We start from the raw sequence: 13802 nt of genomic DNA on the forward strand, positions 1-13802 counted from the left end.
CAATAAGATTCTTTTCTATCATGTGTATGGATATTTTTTCTTTTTCATGTGAAAAATGATGAATTTCTTCCTAGCCCATGATTAAAGTACCAAAGCCTAATAAAAACCTTCGAAGCAGGAGTTTGTATTAAGAGACATGAAGCTACTTATTTGGTTGTTAGACCTCATACAAGATAGCAGAATTTAACATCCTAAGTGACTTCAACATGTTCTTGGCCTCCTTTTCATTCCTTGTAATAGAAACCTTTCCTGGGAAGTTCAGTTTTCCTCTGGTTGCATATTCTGAGTCTTTCCTTAATTATGTGGACCAAAGAGCTATCTCTCTACAGGGGGCTTGTTTATGCCCAGATAGTGAGCCAACGAAGTTTTCCCATAATTCTACACTATGTAAGTCTTAGGGAGTGAGGGGACTTTCTAGAAAGGTATCAGGAAATGCATTTCTATCGGAAATATGTTCATGGTATTAAAATTATACTGACAATATGTTGTTGCCTAGTGGACTGAGAACATCAATTTATTAGATTTCTAGAAATTTTGTATTTGCATCCAGTTTCCAAAAACAATGGAAATTAATTTGGCAAGAATGAAAAAAAAGAAAGTTTGGATGCATTACGCATCAGCATACGGTTCAAAACAAGATTCTCTTCTCACCACGGTTTTGGTAACTGAAGGCCTTTGTCCAGGCAAAAGTTCCAAGGGATGGAAACAAAGACGAAATCTTTTCCGATGCCTTACAAATGAATTATGGTCGGTTGAACCATGGCTGACCAGGAGAGTTAATGGACAGATTATATTACAGGAAGTAACTGGGCACTTTGGCTTTTCTTTTTTTCTTTACAATAACCTTCTCTTGAGGGACCAAGGACTTATGCCCTGAAATACAGAGTACTAAGCTTATTAACTCTGTGATCAAGAGCCAAATTAGATTCATTCGCAGCTGGGGCCACAATGATTTGAAACCCTACTTGCTCTGTAATGCTTTGAAGTAACAAAGAAGAAAACTGCACATCGCTTAGAAACCTCTTTCCGTCCTTTTAAAAAAAACTTCTTTATCAGATTCAGTATCAGTTAGCAAGTTACTGGAGATAGTTGTTCACCTGAAGACCTTGTTTATTAGCTAAATATTTCCAGAGGGGGGAGTTTGACCATTACTTGGTATTGTGCTGTAATTTCGACTGAAAGCTGAGTCTGTTTTCAGAGATTTGTCTCTGAAAAGGGTTTGATTATGCACTGATCAGTACTACCTGCCAAGGTGTAAATACAAGTTCCTGTAAGCAAATATTAGACTGTCATTGTTGAGAACGCAACAGATATGAAGTTGTGGATTTAAAAATAAAACTCACTGAAAAGGAGATCATTTGGTTAATTGGCAATGATACATGCTGATAAACACATTCAGAGATATGATTTTAAACAGAGCTTCATTTTGCTACCATAGTGTTTTAGCTCATATTCCTGTTTTAATTTTGACACACTTTGAGTTGATTTCAGAGTCCAGGCCTACTTGTATAAGAAATGGCAGTATTTCATTTAATATGTCACTAGTCTTGCAAAAGATAATTTTGAAGAGTCTATTAATCCAAATTTGGGAACACTACAACTTACTAGTGCTAGGCTTTCAATAAGTTTATTCTTGGAACAGCTGGATCGTCAATCTTCATTCAAAGTTCTTAATTTATCTCTTTGATGGGAAAGTTTCCAGGAATAGCTAATCCAACATTCCAGCTAAAAGTTTTACTGGCTGCAGTGACAGACAGATAAAATTGGATACTCTAGTGAATTAATCACACAAGCTGAAGTATTATGGTTAGCTTGCCGTCATAAACCTTAGTGAATACAATCATTTTTTGAGAAATGCTGTTCTTTAACAAATTATTTACATCTTTTTTCAAAATTCCTGCTTTAATAATTCTACTTCAAATCTTACAAACTATTTTAAAGTTCTGTCTTTTACACTTATTTATATATTCATTTAAAGTGGATAGTGAAACTATTTTTTATGTATCCAATCAGGATAATTTCCTAAAATATATTGTATGGTTTTTAATAATGGTATTTATAAAAATAATCTACTTAAAATGTCTGTAAGAGTATTGAATGCCTTTGGAATATGAGGACCTATTTATTTATTTATTTATTTATTTATTTATTTATTTATTTATTTATTTTGGTCGGGTGCGGCATGCGGGATCTTAGTTCCCCAACCAGGTATCACACCTGTGCCCCCTGCATTGGAAGCGCGGCGTCTTAGCCGCTGAACCACCAGAGAAGTCCGAGAACCTATTTTTTAAAATTCTTCAGGCATGTACTTACCTAAACTGGAATCTTTAACTCGAGTAAAACCCACCTATCTAGGCAGTGGGATGTGAAGACATAAAAATTTTCTATGTTTAGTTTTACAAAATAGTTGATTTCTGTTTATTATAATTACATGATAGAGCATGTTGAACCAGAGCGAATTTTCCTCATTGGGAATGCAGTCGTTGGATGGCTATGCCTAGGTTGCTTTCCATCCCTCGTTTTTAAGAGGATCCTTGCTCTCAGCCTCATTCTGTTTATGAACTTGAGTCACCAGCCACTAGGAGGAACATAGAACTCTCAAATGGGCCCATTAAAAGTTTCAGTTACCTGTCTTTTTCAGACAGTTTATGACCTTTGATCATGTTAGGTTATTGGATATTGTCAGAGTCAGCTCTGTGAAATATTACAAGCAAATGCTAAGATGGGCAGCTATTCTAAGCAAGGTGAAAATCAAAGTTATATCTGACCCATAATTCTGGCCTTAAGCTGCTGCCTCCTTCTTCATTTATTTTTGATAACATACTTAATTGGTTCCATGTGGGCTAAGTAATTTACCGTGAGATGATTATTTCCGCCAGTGGGACATGCAGGCTCAGCCATCTGCGAGGGAGAACAGTTGGCTCCTGCAGATGAAGTGTTTGTGTGTTTGCAGCTTTCAAAGAGGCCAGGTAGTTTTACAGATTAACACACACACACACACACACACACACACACAAGTTCTGTCTGTGAAAGGCGAAACTCTAAGCAACAAAGCAAGCAAATGATTAAAACTAAGCACCAAGTGAAAGTACATCAGGGAAAAGGACAGAGATGGCCTGGCCAGACATTCCTTTTGGATCCTGGTCCTTAATTACCAAGGAGACCCTGGTGTGCTGGGCACTCTCCAGAACCTGACTCCCAAGGATGCATCCCGCCTGAACACAAATGCAAGGCAAAGAATACAAGTACCTGGAGGACCATCCCTTCAGAAGGCAGGAAGAGGCAGCTCAGGAGTGGGGAATGGAGGGGATAGATAGGAGCAGCTTCCTGGAACATCCCCATGTGCCCTTAGCACTCTGCCCCGTGACATTGGCCATGGGCCCCCGGGGCCCCTTAGGAGGTTCACCTCTGCACAGGCAGCATGTATCTTAGCAATGAAGACTCTTAGCTGATATTTGCTATCTGCTGAGATTCTTAACCATATCAGGTCCAACCAGATAAAATTATCAGATTGAACCAAAGAAATTTTGTAGGTAAGAAATGATCAAGCATCAAGAAATTTTTAATGATTGAACCTAATATTTATATTTATTTACACGGTGATATGTCTACAGAAGTTGACACATAAAAGTAAATCATAGGAAATCCAGAGTGCCTTTTTTTAATTGACATTTTTATTGAGATTATTGTAGATTCATCAGCAGTTGTAAGAAATAATATTCAGAGATTCCACATGTACTTTACCCAGTTTCCCCCAATGGTAGCATTTTTTAAAACTGTGGAATAATATCACAACCAGGTTATTGACACTGATACATTAGTCTACCGGTCTTATTCAGACTTCCCCCGTTTTACTTGTGTTCATTTGTGTGTGACTCTGTGTGTGTGTGTGTGTGTATATTTAGTTCTACATAATTTTATCACATGTAGGTTTGTGTATCCATCACCAAATCTAGACACTAAACGGTTTCAATAGCACAAGGATTCCTCCTGTTGGCCTCACACCCATGTCCCTCTGACTCTCCCCCCACTGCCTGGCAACCGCAACCCCTGGCAACCCCTAATACCTCCTCCATTTCTAAAATTTTCTCATTTAAAAAATGTCACACAGGGGCTTCCCTGGTGGCGCAGTGGTTGAGAGTCTGCCTGCTAATGCAGGGGACACGGGTTCGAGCCCTGGCCTGGGAAGATCCCACATGCCGCAGAGCGGCTGGGCCCGTGAGCCACAACTGCTGAGCCTGCGCGTCTGGAGCCTGTGCTCCGCGGCGAGAGAGGCCGCGGCGGTGAGAGGCCCGCGCATCGCGATGAAGAGTGGCCCCCGCTTGCCGCAACTGGAGAGAGCCCTCGCACAGAAACGAAGACCCAACACAGCCAAAATCAATCAATCAATCAATCAATCAAACATACGCATCTGATTCAAGATCCTCATTAAAAAAAAAAAAAATGTCACACAAATGGAATCATACAGTATATAACCTTTTGGGACTGACTTCTTTCACTCAGGACAACTTCCTGGAAATTCATCCAGGTTGTTAAATGTATTAAAAATTCATTTTTATTGCTGACTAGTGTTCCATGGTATGGATGTACCATGGTTTGTTTAACCTTCACCCATTGAAGGACATCTGGGTTGTTTCCAGTTTGGGGATGTTACAGATACAGTTGCTGTAAACATTTGTGTACAGATTTTTGTGTGAATGTAGGTTTTCATTTCTCAGGGATAAATGCCCAAGAGTGCAGCTGCAGAGTGCTAGGATAGTTGCATGTTTAGTTTTTTAAGAAACTGCCAGGCTATTTTGAGAATCCTTTTTAAAAAATAAAAACGTCTCACTTCACCATGCAGGATTCTGTGCTCAGTCTAAAAAATTAATCTTTTCTCTTGATTTTTTTTTTTTTGTAGCCACACCATATCCTGGTGGATTTAAGTGTTTCACCTGCGAAAAGGCAGCAGACAATTATGAGTGCAACCGATGGGCTCCAGACATCTACTGCCCTCGAGGTAAACGCTCAGTAGACACATTGGGCTGCCCAGAGCTGTCCACAAGTGAATGGCCTGTTGACTATGATGCGTGTATAGAGAGAGGCATGCTTGCAATCTCAACCACTTCTCTTGTCTAAGGCTGTTAGTAGATCTTCTACGCCACATCAGTACCTTATCATCAAACATTGTCAGAGACATAAACTGATCCATAGACTTGCCCCCTTTCTTATGAAGCATCGTTGGAGCTCCAAAAGAGGTGAGTGGTACTTCTCACCCCCAGGCCCAACAAATGCCGGATAAGAAGAGAACAACCAGCCTGTAATCCACTCTTCGAAGCATTAGTCATTGCCTAGTAACTTCCTTTAAGTAAAAATATGAGTTGCTGTTCATTCATATAAAGATCCCATTTATTACATATCTTGCCAGAGGCTTCTATCCCGAGACTGCATGAAAGCTAGAATTCTCAATGTCATCGTCGCACAAATAAAAACCCTGAGCTTTTTAAACTATTAAGTTCTCTTTGAGGGATGAGATGAATGCCCAAGCAAATCATGAAATTTTGACCCAAAGGCCCGTTTCAAAATAAAGTAGATGCTTCATATTCATGTTCAGATCTCTTTTATCCTATTGAATAAAAAAGATGGTTATATTTGGATATGGAGTCACTGTTAATTGGCTGTTTTGTGTTTGAAGGAAAGTCAATTCATTTTGATGGGGAGGTGATAGGATGGAATATTTTATTGACAAATGTTTGAGCATGTAGTTAGATGGGCTTCGCTGATGATCTAATTCAGTTGTTAAAATGACTGAACACACCAACACCAATCTGTTGTTTTTCAATGTAACGCAAGAGCTCTTCTACTCAGCCCAGCGAAGGCACTCTGTTTCCCCTGGAGGACTGGACATCAGGAGAGCATGGAAACTGCAGTGAAGGACAGGTGTCAGCTACCTAATCTGGTGCTATTTATTTAACCCATGAGTCTCCACCCAGACTGCCCAGGAGAAATACCTGTGGGTCTTTTCAAAACCACCTGGACCTGCGTCCTACCTAGACCAGTGGTTCTCAAACTTCGGCATGACCATCATTCCCTGGAGGGCTTATTTAAATACAGATTTCTGCCCCTAGTTCTGCCTTCCCCCTTCTTCCTATAGGTCTGAGATGGGGCCTGAGTATTTGCATTTCTAAAGCATTCCACAGTGATGCAGATACTGCTGGTCTGGAGACCAGGCATTAAGAACCACAGCTCTAGACCAACTGAGCCTACATCTCTGAGGTTAGGGCCCTGCACCAGTGTGTTTAAACAGCCCAGGTGATTCTAATGAACAGTCAGGGACAAGAACTGCTAGGAGCTCCTCTCCCCACTCACAGAAAGCAAAACGTACTGTTGTCATTTCTAGGTTCTTTTTTTTTTTTTTTAACATCTTTATTGGAGTATAATTGCTTTACAATGGTGTGTTAGTCTCTGCTTTATAACAAAGTGAATCAGTTATACATATACATATGTTCCCATATCTCTTCCCTCTTGCATCTCCCTCCCTCCCACCCTCCCTATCCCACCCCTCCAGGTGGTCACAAAGTGAGGAGCTGATCACCCTGTGCTATGCGGTTGCTTCCCACTAGCTATCTATTTTACGTTTGGTAGTGTATATATGTCCATGCCACTCTCTCACTTTGTCACATCCCACCCTTCCACCTCCCCATATCCTCAAGTCCATTCTCTAGTAGGTCTGTGTCTTTATTCCCATCTTACCCCTAGGTTCTTCATGATCTAGGTTCTTCTTATTTACTTTGAGGAGTAGAGATGTTGGTAGGGTCCCAAAAGACCACAGGGAAGAGAAAAATGTGGAGACACTGATGATTGGCTTATTCACAATCTAGGTGTCCAGCCATCCAGGTAATCAAAGAGAAGTTCCGTCCACGTTGCTTTCTGCAGTCATGCACTCATTCCGGAATCAGCGGTGTTTTCTAACATTACCACGTCAGGGTGAACGTTTGGGTGGGTTGCTGACGGACCTGATTAAACCACTGCTTCTCAAACTTGGCGGCACATTGAAATCACAGGTGAAAACACTGGTGCCTGGGCCCATTCCCAGAGATTCATATTTAAATGGTATGGGTGCAGCCGGGCATTTGAATTTTTGAAAGCTCCCCGGGTGGTTCGAATATGCAGCAAAATTTGAGAACCACTGTAAACAGTGACTCTGGACAAAAACAGGATAATCTGCTTGTGTAGCCAATAACCTTTGGGCTGGTTCCTGCTGGGACAAAGCTGGCAGATGAGCTTTTGAAGCTGCTGCCACTGGTTAGAGCTACTGTACAGGAAACGTGACAGCGCTTCTCTCAGTATTGCCCTGGCAGAGACGATACAAAGGAAAAGGAGATTTTGTGAACTAGTGCTCTCTTGGGCCTTGGGCTGTATTTCACAGAGACCCAGTTCATGTCTGAAGGTGTACAAGTCTACCTCTGTCACAAGGGGAAAACAGGGACCCATAGCACTCTGCTTGAATTCTTCTCTGGAAATGAGGAAGTTCCATCTTGATGTGTTCTTTCGAGGTCAAAATCTATCCTTCTAAAGTACAGACACCTGGAAGTATCTCAGGTCTTTATACAATTTCTCCTCCCCTTTTTTTCTCCCCTTTTTTATCTTTTTGTCCTGAAATTTATAGGAATAAATGGAAAGCGATGCCTTGAGATTCTTGACACAGAACCACCATGCCAAAAACCCTTTGGGGGATTATGCAGTGAAAGATAGGAATCAAGTTTCTTCTTTCAAGGAGCTGGCAGTTTAGCTGGGAGATAAGATCTGAACATATCAAATGTCAAAAATAGCAGGACAAAGGCATGTGCCAGAGGAAGCATGGCATTAAATGCTGTGGGAGTTTAAGGGAAGAATTGCAGTTTTGGGGGTGAGGTGGCCAGTGACAGCATCACGGGCTGGGGAGATGGCAGCAGCCCGACAGGCGGGCAAGGCGGGTGGAAGAGGGAAGGGAGCATATCTTCCAGGAAGTCACTCAGAGCAGAGGCATGGAGTGTACCCGTGTGGGCTCAGTGGACGGGGGAGACCTGAACTGGGTGTAGCAGAATGTGCTGGGGAATAATAGGAGCAGGATAGGGGAGCCAGGCTATTTTTGTGGGGCCTTGAACATCAGGTAAGGAGTAAGGACTAGCTCTGTAAAGTGAGAAGAGATAATTCCTTCTTGTCCAGCCACGTTTGCCATGAACCATCAGCATTTCCTCTGGGTTCTCTCCAGATTTTTTTAGCAATGAAAATAATGCTATTATTATTAGATTAAAATATAAAATGTGTCTACTGAAAACTACTGAGTAAGCCTACATTTTTTTTTTTTTTCTGTTTATTATTAGTTTGTTTGAAGCAGCCGTAGGACTACCAACAGGCTTGGTAAGGGCAGCTCAGTAACTGCCGCGGAAAGATGTCCTGACTTTCTGCGACGTTCCTCGTTTAATGTTGGTTTATTTTGTGATCTATTTAACGAGGTTATAGTTATCACATCATGTGAAAACAACTGGTTGAAAGTGAAAACAAACATTTCGTGTAAATATTGAATTTTATCTCTGTGGAATAAGCTTGCATCCCAAATTGCTTAGGAGATTGATTGAATTTCAAGTTCCCTGTCACTCTGACTTTTGAAATGTGTGTTATGTAAGTACTTCCTCCTCCATTACATTGTTATTGACTTTGGCGCCTACAGATTCATGGGACCGTACTCCCTCCCGGAAGTGAGAATTTAAGATGCCCCCTATAATGGACTGCCATTGTTCACCTCCTCAACTTCCATTTAGTCTTTGGCCCCTGAGCACTTCCTTTGCAATAACCTTAATTTCATCAACTGCTCATTATAAATCAATGCAATTTTCTTGTCACTGTGGACCAGAATGGTAAAGGATCTTGAAATCATATTCTATGAGGGACCAGTTGAAGGAATTGGTGAAGGCAAATAAGAGTTGAATGTCCCGTGTTCAGGTCCATGTGGTTTTGCCTGTGACTTTTCTCTGTGTTGAGAGATTAAAAGCTCCTTGAGACAGGGACTAAGTGTGGGACTGTCTAAGTGTTTATTAAGAGTCTGTAGAATTAAATGTCAAGTCAAAAATGTGCAGTTTTTTTTGTTTTTGTTTTTTTTAAATTTTATTTATTTATTTATTTATTTATGGCTGTGTTGGGTCTTCGTTTCTGTGCGAGGGCTTTCTCTAGTTGTGGCAAGCGGGGGCCTCTCTTCATCGCGGTGCGCGGGCCTCTCATTGTCGCGGCCTCTCTTGTTGCGGAGCACAGGCTCCAGATGCGCAGGCTCAGCAATTGTGGCTCACGGGCCTAGTCACTCCACGGCATGTGGGATCTTCCCAGACCAGGGCTGGAACCCGTGTCCCCTGCATTGGCAGGCAGATTCTCAACCACTGCACCACCAGGGAAGCCCTGCAGTTTTTTAAAAGGCTTGCTCTGTGGAGGATACCTAAGCCGCTAAGGATTTTATGTTCCTGCTTAATTATGAAGGGCAGATGCCTCCCTCAAAGGCAAAATCTTCACTGGAAATTATTGCTGATATAAAGTCAGACCAAGAGAAATCTTGAGATAGAGGGACACGTATCCTTTTAGTTCCAGCTTCTATGCTGCTCACTGTTTTTCTGTGAAAGTAAAGAAAAATCTGAGCATGTTCCTTGGTGGCCCTTTCTATATTTGTTATGTGGTATAAGCAGAGAATATAAATGTGATCCCCAGTTCAACTGAAGACAAGCCTCGCGGTTACAGATTTTCAGGAAAGACTTCTTTATGTCGACTTTTTTCAGCCCAAGCCCAGGCTGAGACAGACAAGGTTTTCGTTGACTTTACTTAAGGGTGGATTTTTTTCTCTTTTAGGCAATGTTACACATAGGATATAGCTCTTCAGGGTTTCTGCCATTATACAGGGGTCTGTACACTACCCCTACACCCCATGAGGACCCAAGGCCTTGCATCTTCTTATCGTTTATCTATTAACCTTCCCCTGTCCCACCAGGGTAAAGAAGTCAGGACCTTCCTCAGTGTTGGCCCCTGGGATTTCCCTTACTTTCTGGAGAGTTCATTTGTACGTTTACAAAAGGTATTGGTTATACGTTATCCAACACTTCTGCCTGCTGTGTAATGAGGTAGTGTTCAGGTGACCGATCTTGTCATATTGCTAAATGGAAATCTTAGACTTCCTCCTTTTTTATAAAGCAAAAATTTTTAAATTAAAGTTTAACATACATTCTGGAAAGTCCATAGATCATAAGTGCACACCTTGTTGAATTTCCCCAGCATGAACATGCAGTGTATCTGCCACTCATGTTAAGTCGTAGAACCCCAGAAGGCCACCGGGGTCCCCCAGGCTTTACAACCCACCTCCCAAAGGTAATGCACCTGTGACTGCCATGCAGATTTATATAAATGGAACCGTACAGAATGTCCTCCTTTCTTTCCCACAGTCTGTATGTGAAATTCATCAGTGTTTTTTTGAGTAGCAAAGTCATTCTTTCTCCCGGAAGTACAGCAGATCATTATAGGAATATACTAAAATCCATCCATTCCACTGTTGATAGGCATTTGGATTGCTTCCACGCACAGCAGTCTTGTACATGTCTTTTGGTGCACGGATATATGCATTTCTGCCAGGTCTATCCCAGGAGGTGGGGTGTGGGACAGGCGGTACTCATGCTTTGCCTTTACTGGATTTTGCCTAACAGTTTCCAGAGTTGTTCTACCAACTTGCAATCTCCCCAGCAGTGCCTGAGAGTGCTGGTTGCTGCACAAGCTTGCCAACACTTAGTATGGACAGAAGCAATAAAAGCTAGAAGTAGATGGAACGACGCTTTTAAAGCACTGAAAGTATATAACTGCCAACGTAGAATTCTATACCGAGCCGGTCATCTCCCCTCCTCCTCCACACTTCCCTTGTCTCCTGGCTCCCCTGCTCACTCTGCATTGCTGTTTGCGACTCCCAGTTCCCTCTAGACCGACAAAGGTTCTGCTTAGCTTCTCGGCCCCTCAGCAGGGCTTTCTGCCTCTCTTCTCAGCCTCTTCACCTGTGCAACTTCTGAATCAGCAAGTGCCTCGAGGGCAGAACAGGTACAGGGTGTTGGGCTCAGCTTACTGTGTTGCTGGTTTTGCTGGTATCTTGTTCTTCAAATCCCATCTACCTTGACAGCTCACCTATGCTTTCATAAGATTTTTGTTGCTATTTTCATTTTATCCAGCTATTTTAATTTTATCCTACCATTTCTTGGTTCTTCTCAAGTGGCATTGGAATTCTCAGAATCACTCTTCAGTTAGAATTTTTCCAGCAACTTTTTAAACAAAAGTTCTTCTGTCAGCCTAAGCAAGGTATTTTTGTGTACCCTGAGAGCATCTGACCTACTCCAATTCAGTGTTTTTGTCTAAGTATTTTCTGTTAACACAGTTGCCTCAGATAGGAAGCATCCATCTGATGCTTTTGCCTGTTGCTTTGATTTTAACTACTGTCCACCGTAAAGTCCTGTTTATCCTCACTAGCTTTGCATCCTTTTCAAGCCACCTCCTTGGCCTTTGTCTGGAAATAAAAACATTGCTTTCTGAGTTTCAGTGATTTGCTTTAAAAGAGAGATTCCTCAAGTGAGCCTGTCACCTGTCCTTAAGAGCTGTGGATGGTGTTTTTAAAAAAGAGAGAAGTATCTGTTTGGTGGTTTCTTCAAGAGATACTGACTGCAGGGTAAAAGGGAGCAGTTATGAGTCAATCTGGTTGATAAGTATTTATTTTAAATTTCTGCCTTGAGAAATTTCTTACTTGGGAAAGAAAAGAAAAAGCTAGGAACTACTAGTCACTCAGTATTATGGGAGATTCGTCCATTTTGTTAGATCTACTTCTAGGCCGTTCATTCTCATTGCTGTGTGAGTATATGCCATAACTTATTTATTCTACCATTGGGCATTTTTGTAGTTTCCAAGGGTTTTTTTTTTTTGTATAAAGAATTCTTCTATGAACATTCTAGTACTTATCATTTTTGTTGGCTATATATGTAAGGGTGGAATTGCTGATTCCTAGAATATGCATAGATTTAGTAGATCCTGGCAAATAATTTTCCAAAGCAGTTATACTGTGTGAAAGTTGCACAACTGATTTAAATATAGTATTATTTCACTTTCAAATTGAAGAGATCACTCAAACTACAGAAATGGAAGAGGTGTTATAGATATCATAGAACTAAGTTAAAATGTTTTGATTTGGTTCAACCTTGAGTTGTAGAAGTCAGGTACATGTATTCTTCCCACCCATCCATCTCTATTCTTAATACATTGAGCACCTGCTATATTGTGCAAGGTCCTGTGCTGTATTTGGGGAGGGTGGGACAGGGAAATGCAGACATGAACGAGAATGGACTTTATTCTCAAGAAGATTATAATCTTGAACAGTAGATCTTAACTGGGAGTGATTTTGCCTCTCAGGGGACATTTACTAATATATGGAAACATTTCTGGTTGCCACAGTTGGGGCTGCTACTGGCATCTAGTGAGAAGAGGCCACAGATCCTGCTAAATATCCTACATTGTACAGGTCAGTCCCCCAAAACAGAGCTAGCTAGCTCAAAGTGTCAGAAGTGCTGAGGATTTTTGGAAAGACAGAGCAGATGTATTTTTCTATTCTTCCTTCTAAGTACAACTAAATTCCTGAATATTATATATATGAAAAAAAAATAAAAGACTCTGAAAGATGGAGAGAAAAAGGCAGACTAGCTAAGGACCTCAAGACCCAAGGAGGTGAGTTCTCTGGGTTTTCTTTTTGTCCCATATATTCCAGACTTGGAGATGAAGAAGCTGGCAACCTGGAAATGCCACAAGTACCAAAAAAATAAATTCCAGCGAAAGTTAGTCCTCCATAGCCAAAGGACCAAGAAGTGGGTAGCCCAGAAAGACAGAAATCTTCTAGACAATAATCACTCTACTCCAGCCAAATACCACAGAAAAAAAAATTATAGGTCCCTTCCCACAAGCTAACAAAGTCTTACACTTCCACACTCAACAAGCTGTGATGAGACACACCAACCTCTCCTGAGATGCTGTCAGAAAAAAGTGAATAGGAGAGACTTTTATCCCCCCTAGGTGGTAATGAGGCCTCCCCCATGGTGTCAGTAGAGACCATGTCTGGGGCCTGGACTTCTACCCTCATCCAGCAATAATGACATTGTTCTCCCCCTCCCTGTTGGGGTTGTGTCAGAGGAGGCCTAGTGGAGAGTCAGGACTCCACTAGTGCCCAGTGGTAATGAGGCCACACACACACATCAGTAGAGTGGCATCAGTTGAGGCTATGTGGGGATCATTAACAAGGCACTCCTACCACTCTCAGCCAGCAAGGTATCATAGGAGACCTAGTGAGGAGCTGGAAATCCCACTTCAACCCAGAAATAATTAGGAGAGCCCTCTCAGCTGTGAAAGGAGACAGTGTAGGGAACCTGGACTTGACTGCTACCTAGCAGTAATGAGGCAGCAGCCCCCCTTCCCCTACTGGGACTGTGTCAAAGGACATTAGCTAAAACAGAAGGTTTAAATAAGATGCAGATGACTATACTACCCAAAGCAATCTACAGATTCAATGCAATCCCTATCAAACTACCAATGGCATTTTTCACAGAACTAGAACAAAAAATTTCACAATTTGTATGGAAACACAAAAGACCCCGAATAGCCAAAGCAATCTTAAGAAAGAAAAACAGAGCTGGAGGAATCAGACTCCCTGACTTCAGACTATACGACAAACCTACAGTAATCAAGACAGTATGGTACTGGCACAAAAACAGACATATAGGTCAATGGAACAG

General features: G+C 41.6%; 1 protein-coding gene across 7 annotated transcripts in view; it reads left to right on the plus strand.

Moving 5' to 3' along the window:
- The window catches only part of LYPD6 (LY6/PLAUR domain containing 6), a 115606-nt gene that overhangs the window by 90207 nt on the left and 11597 nt on the right, over positions 1 to 13802 (plus strand). For all 7 annotated transcript variants that reach the window (XM_007183041.2, XM_007183040.2, XM_007183044.2 and 4 more), the window contains one exon: positions 4901 to 4999. In XM_007183041.2, the coding sequence (XP_007183103.1) occupies positions 4901 to 4999 (99 nt within the window). The remainder of the gene's footprint in view (positions 1 to 4900; positions 5000 to 13802) is intronic.

Source organism: Balaenoptera acutorostrata, chromosome 8, assembly GCF_949987535.1.
Source record: "Balaenoptera acutorostrata chromosome 8, mBalAcu1.1, whole genome shotgun sequence".
Taxonomy (NCBI): Eukaryota; Metazoa; Chordata; class Mammalia; order Artiodactyla; family Balaenopteridae; genus Balaenoptera; species Balaenoptera acutorostrata.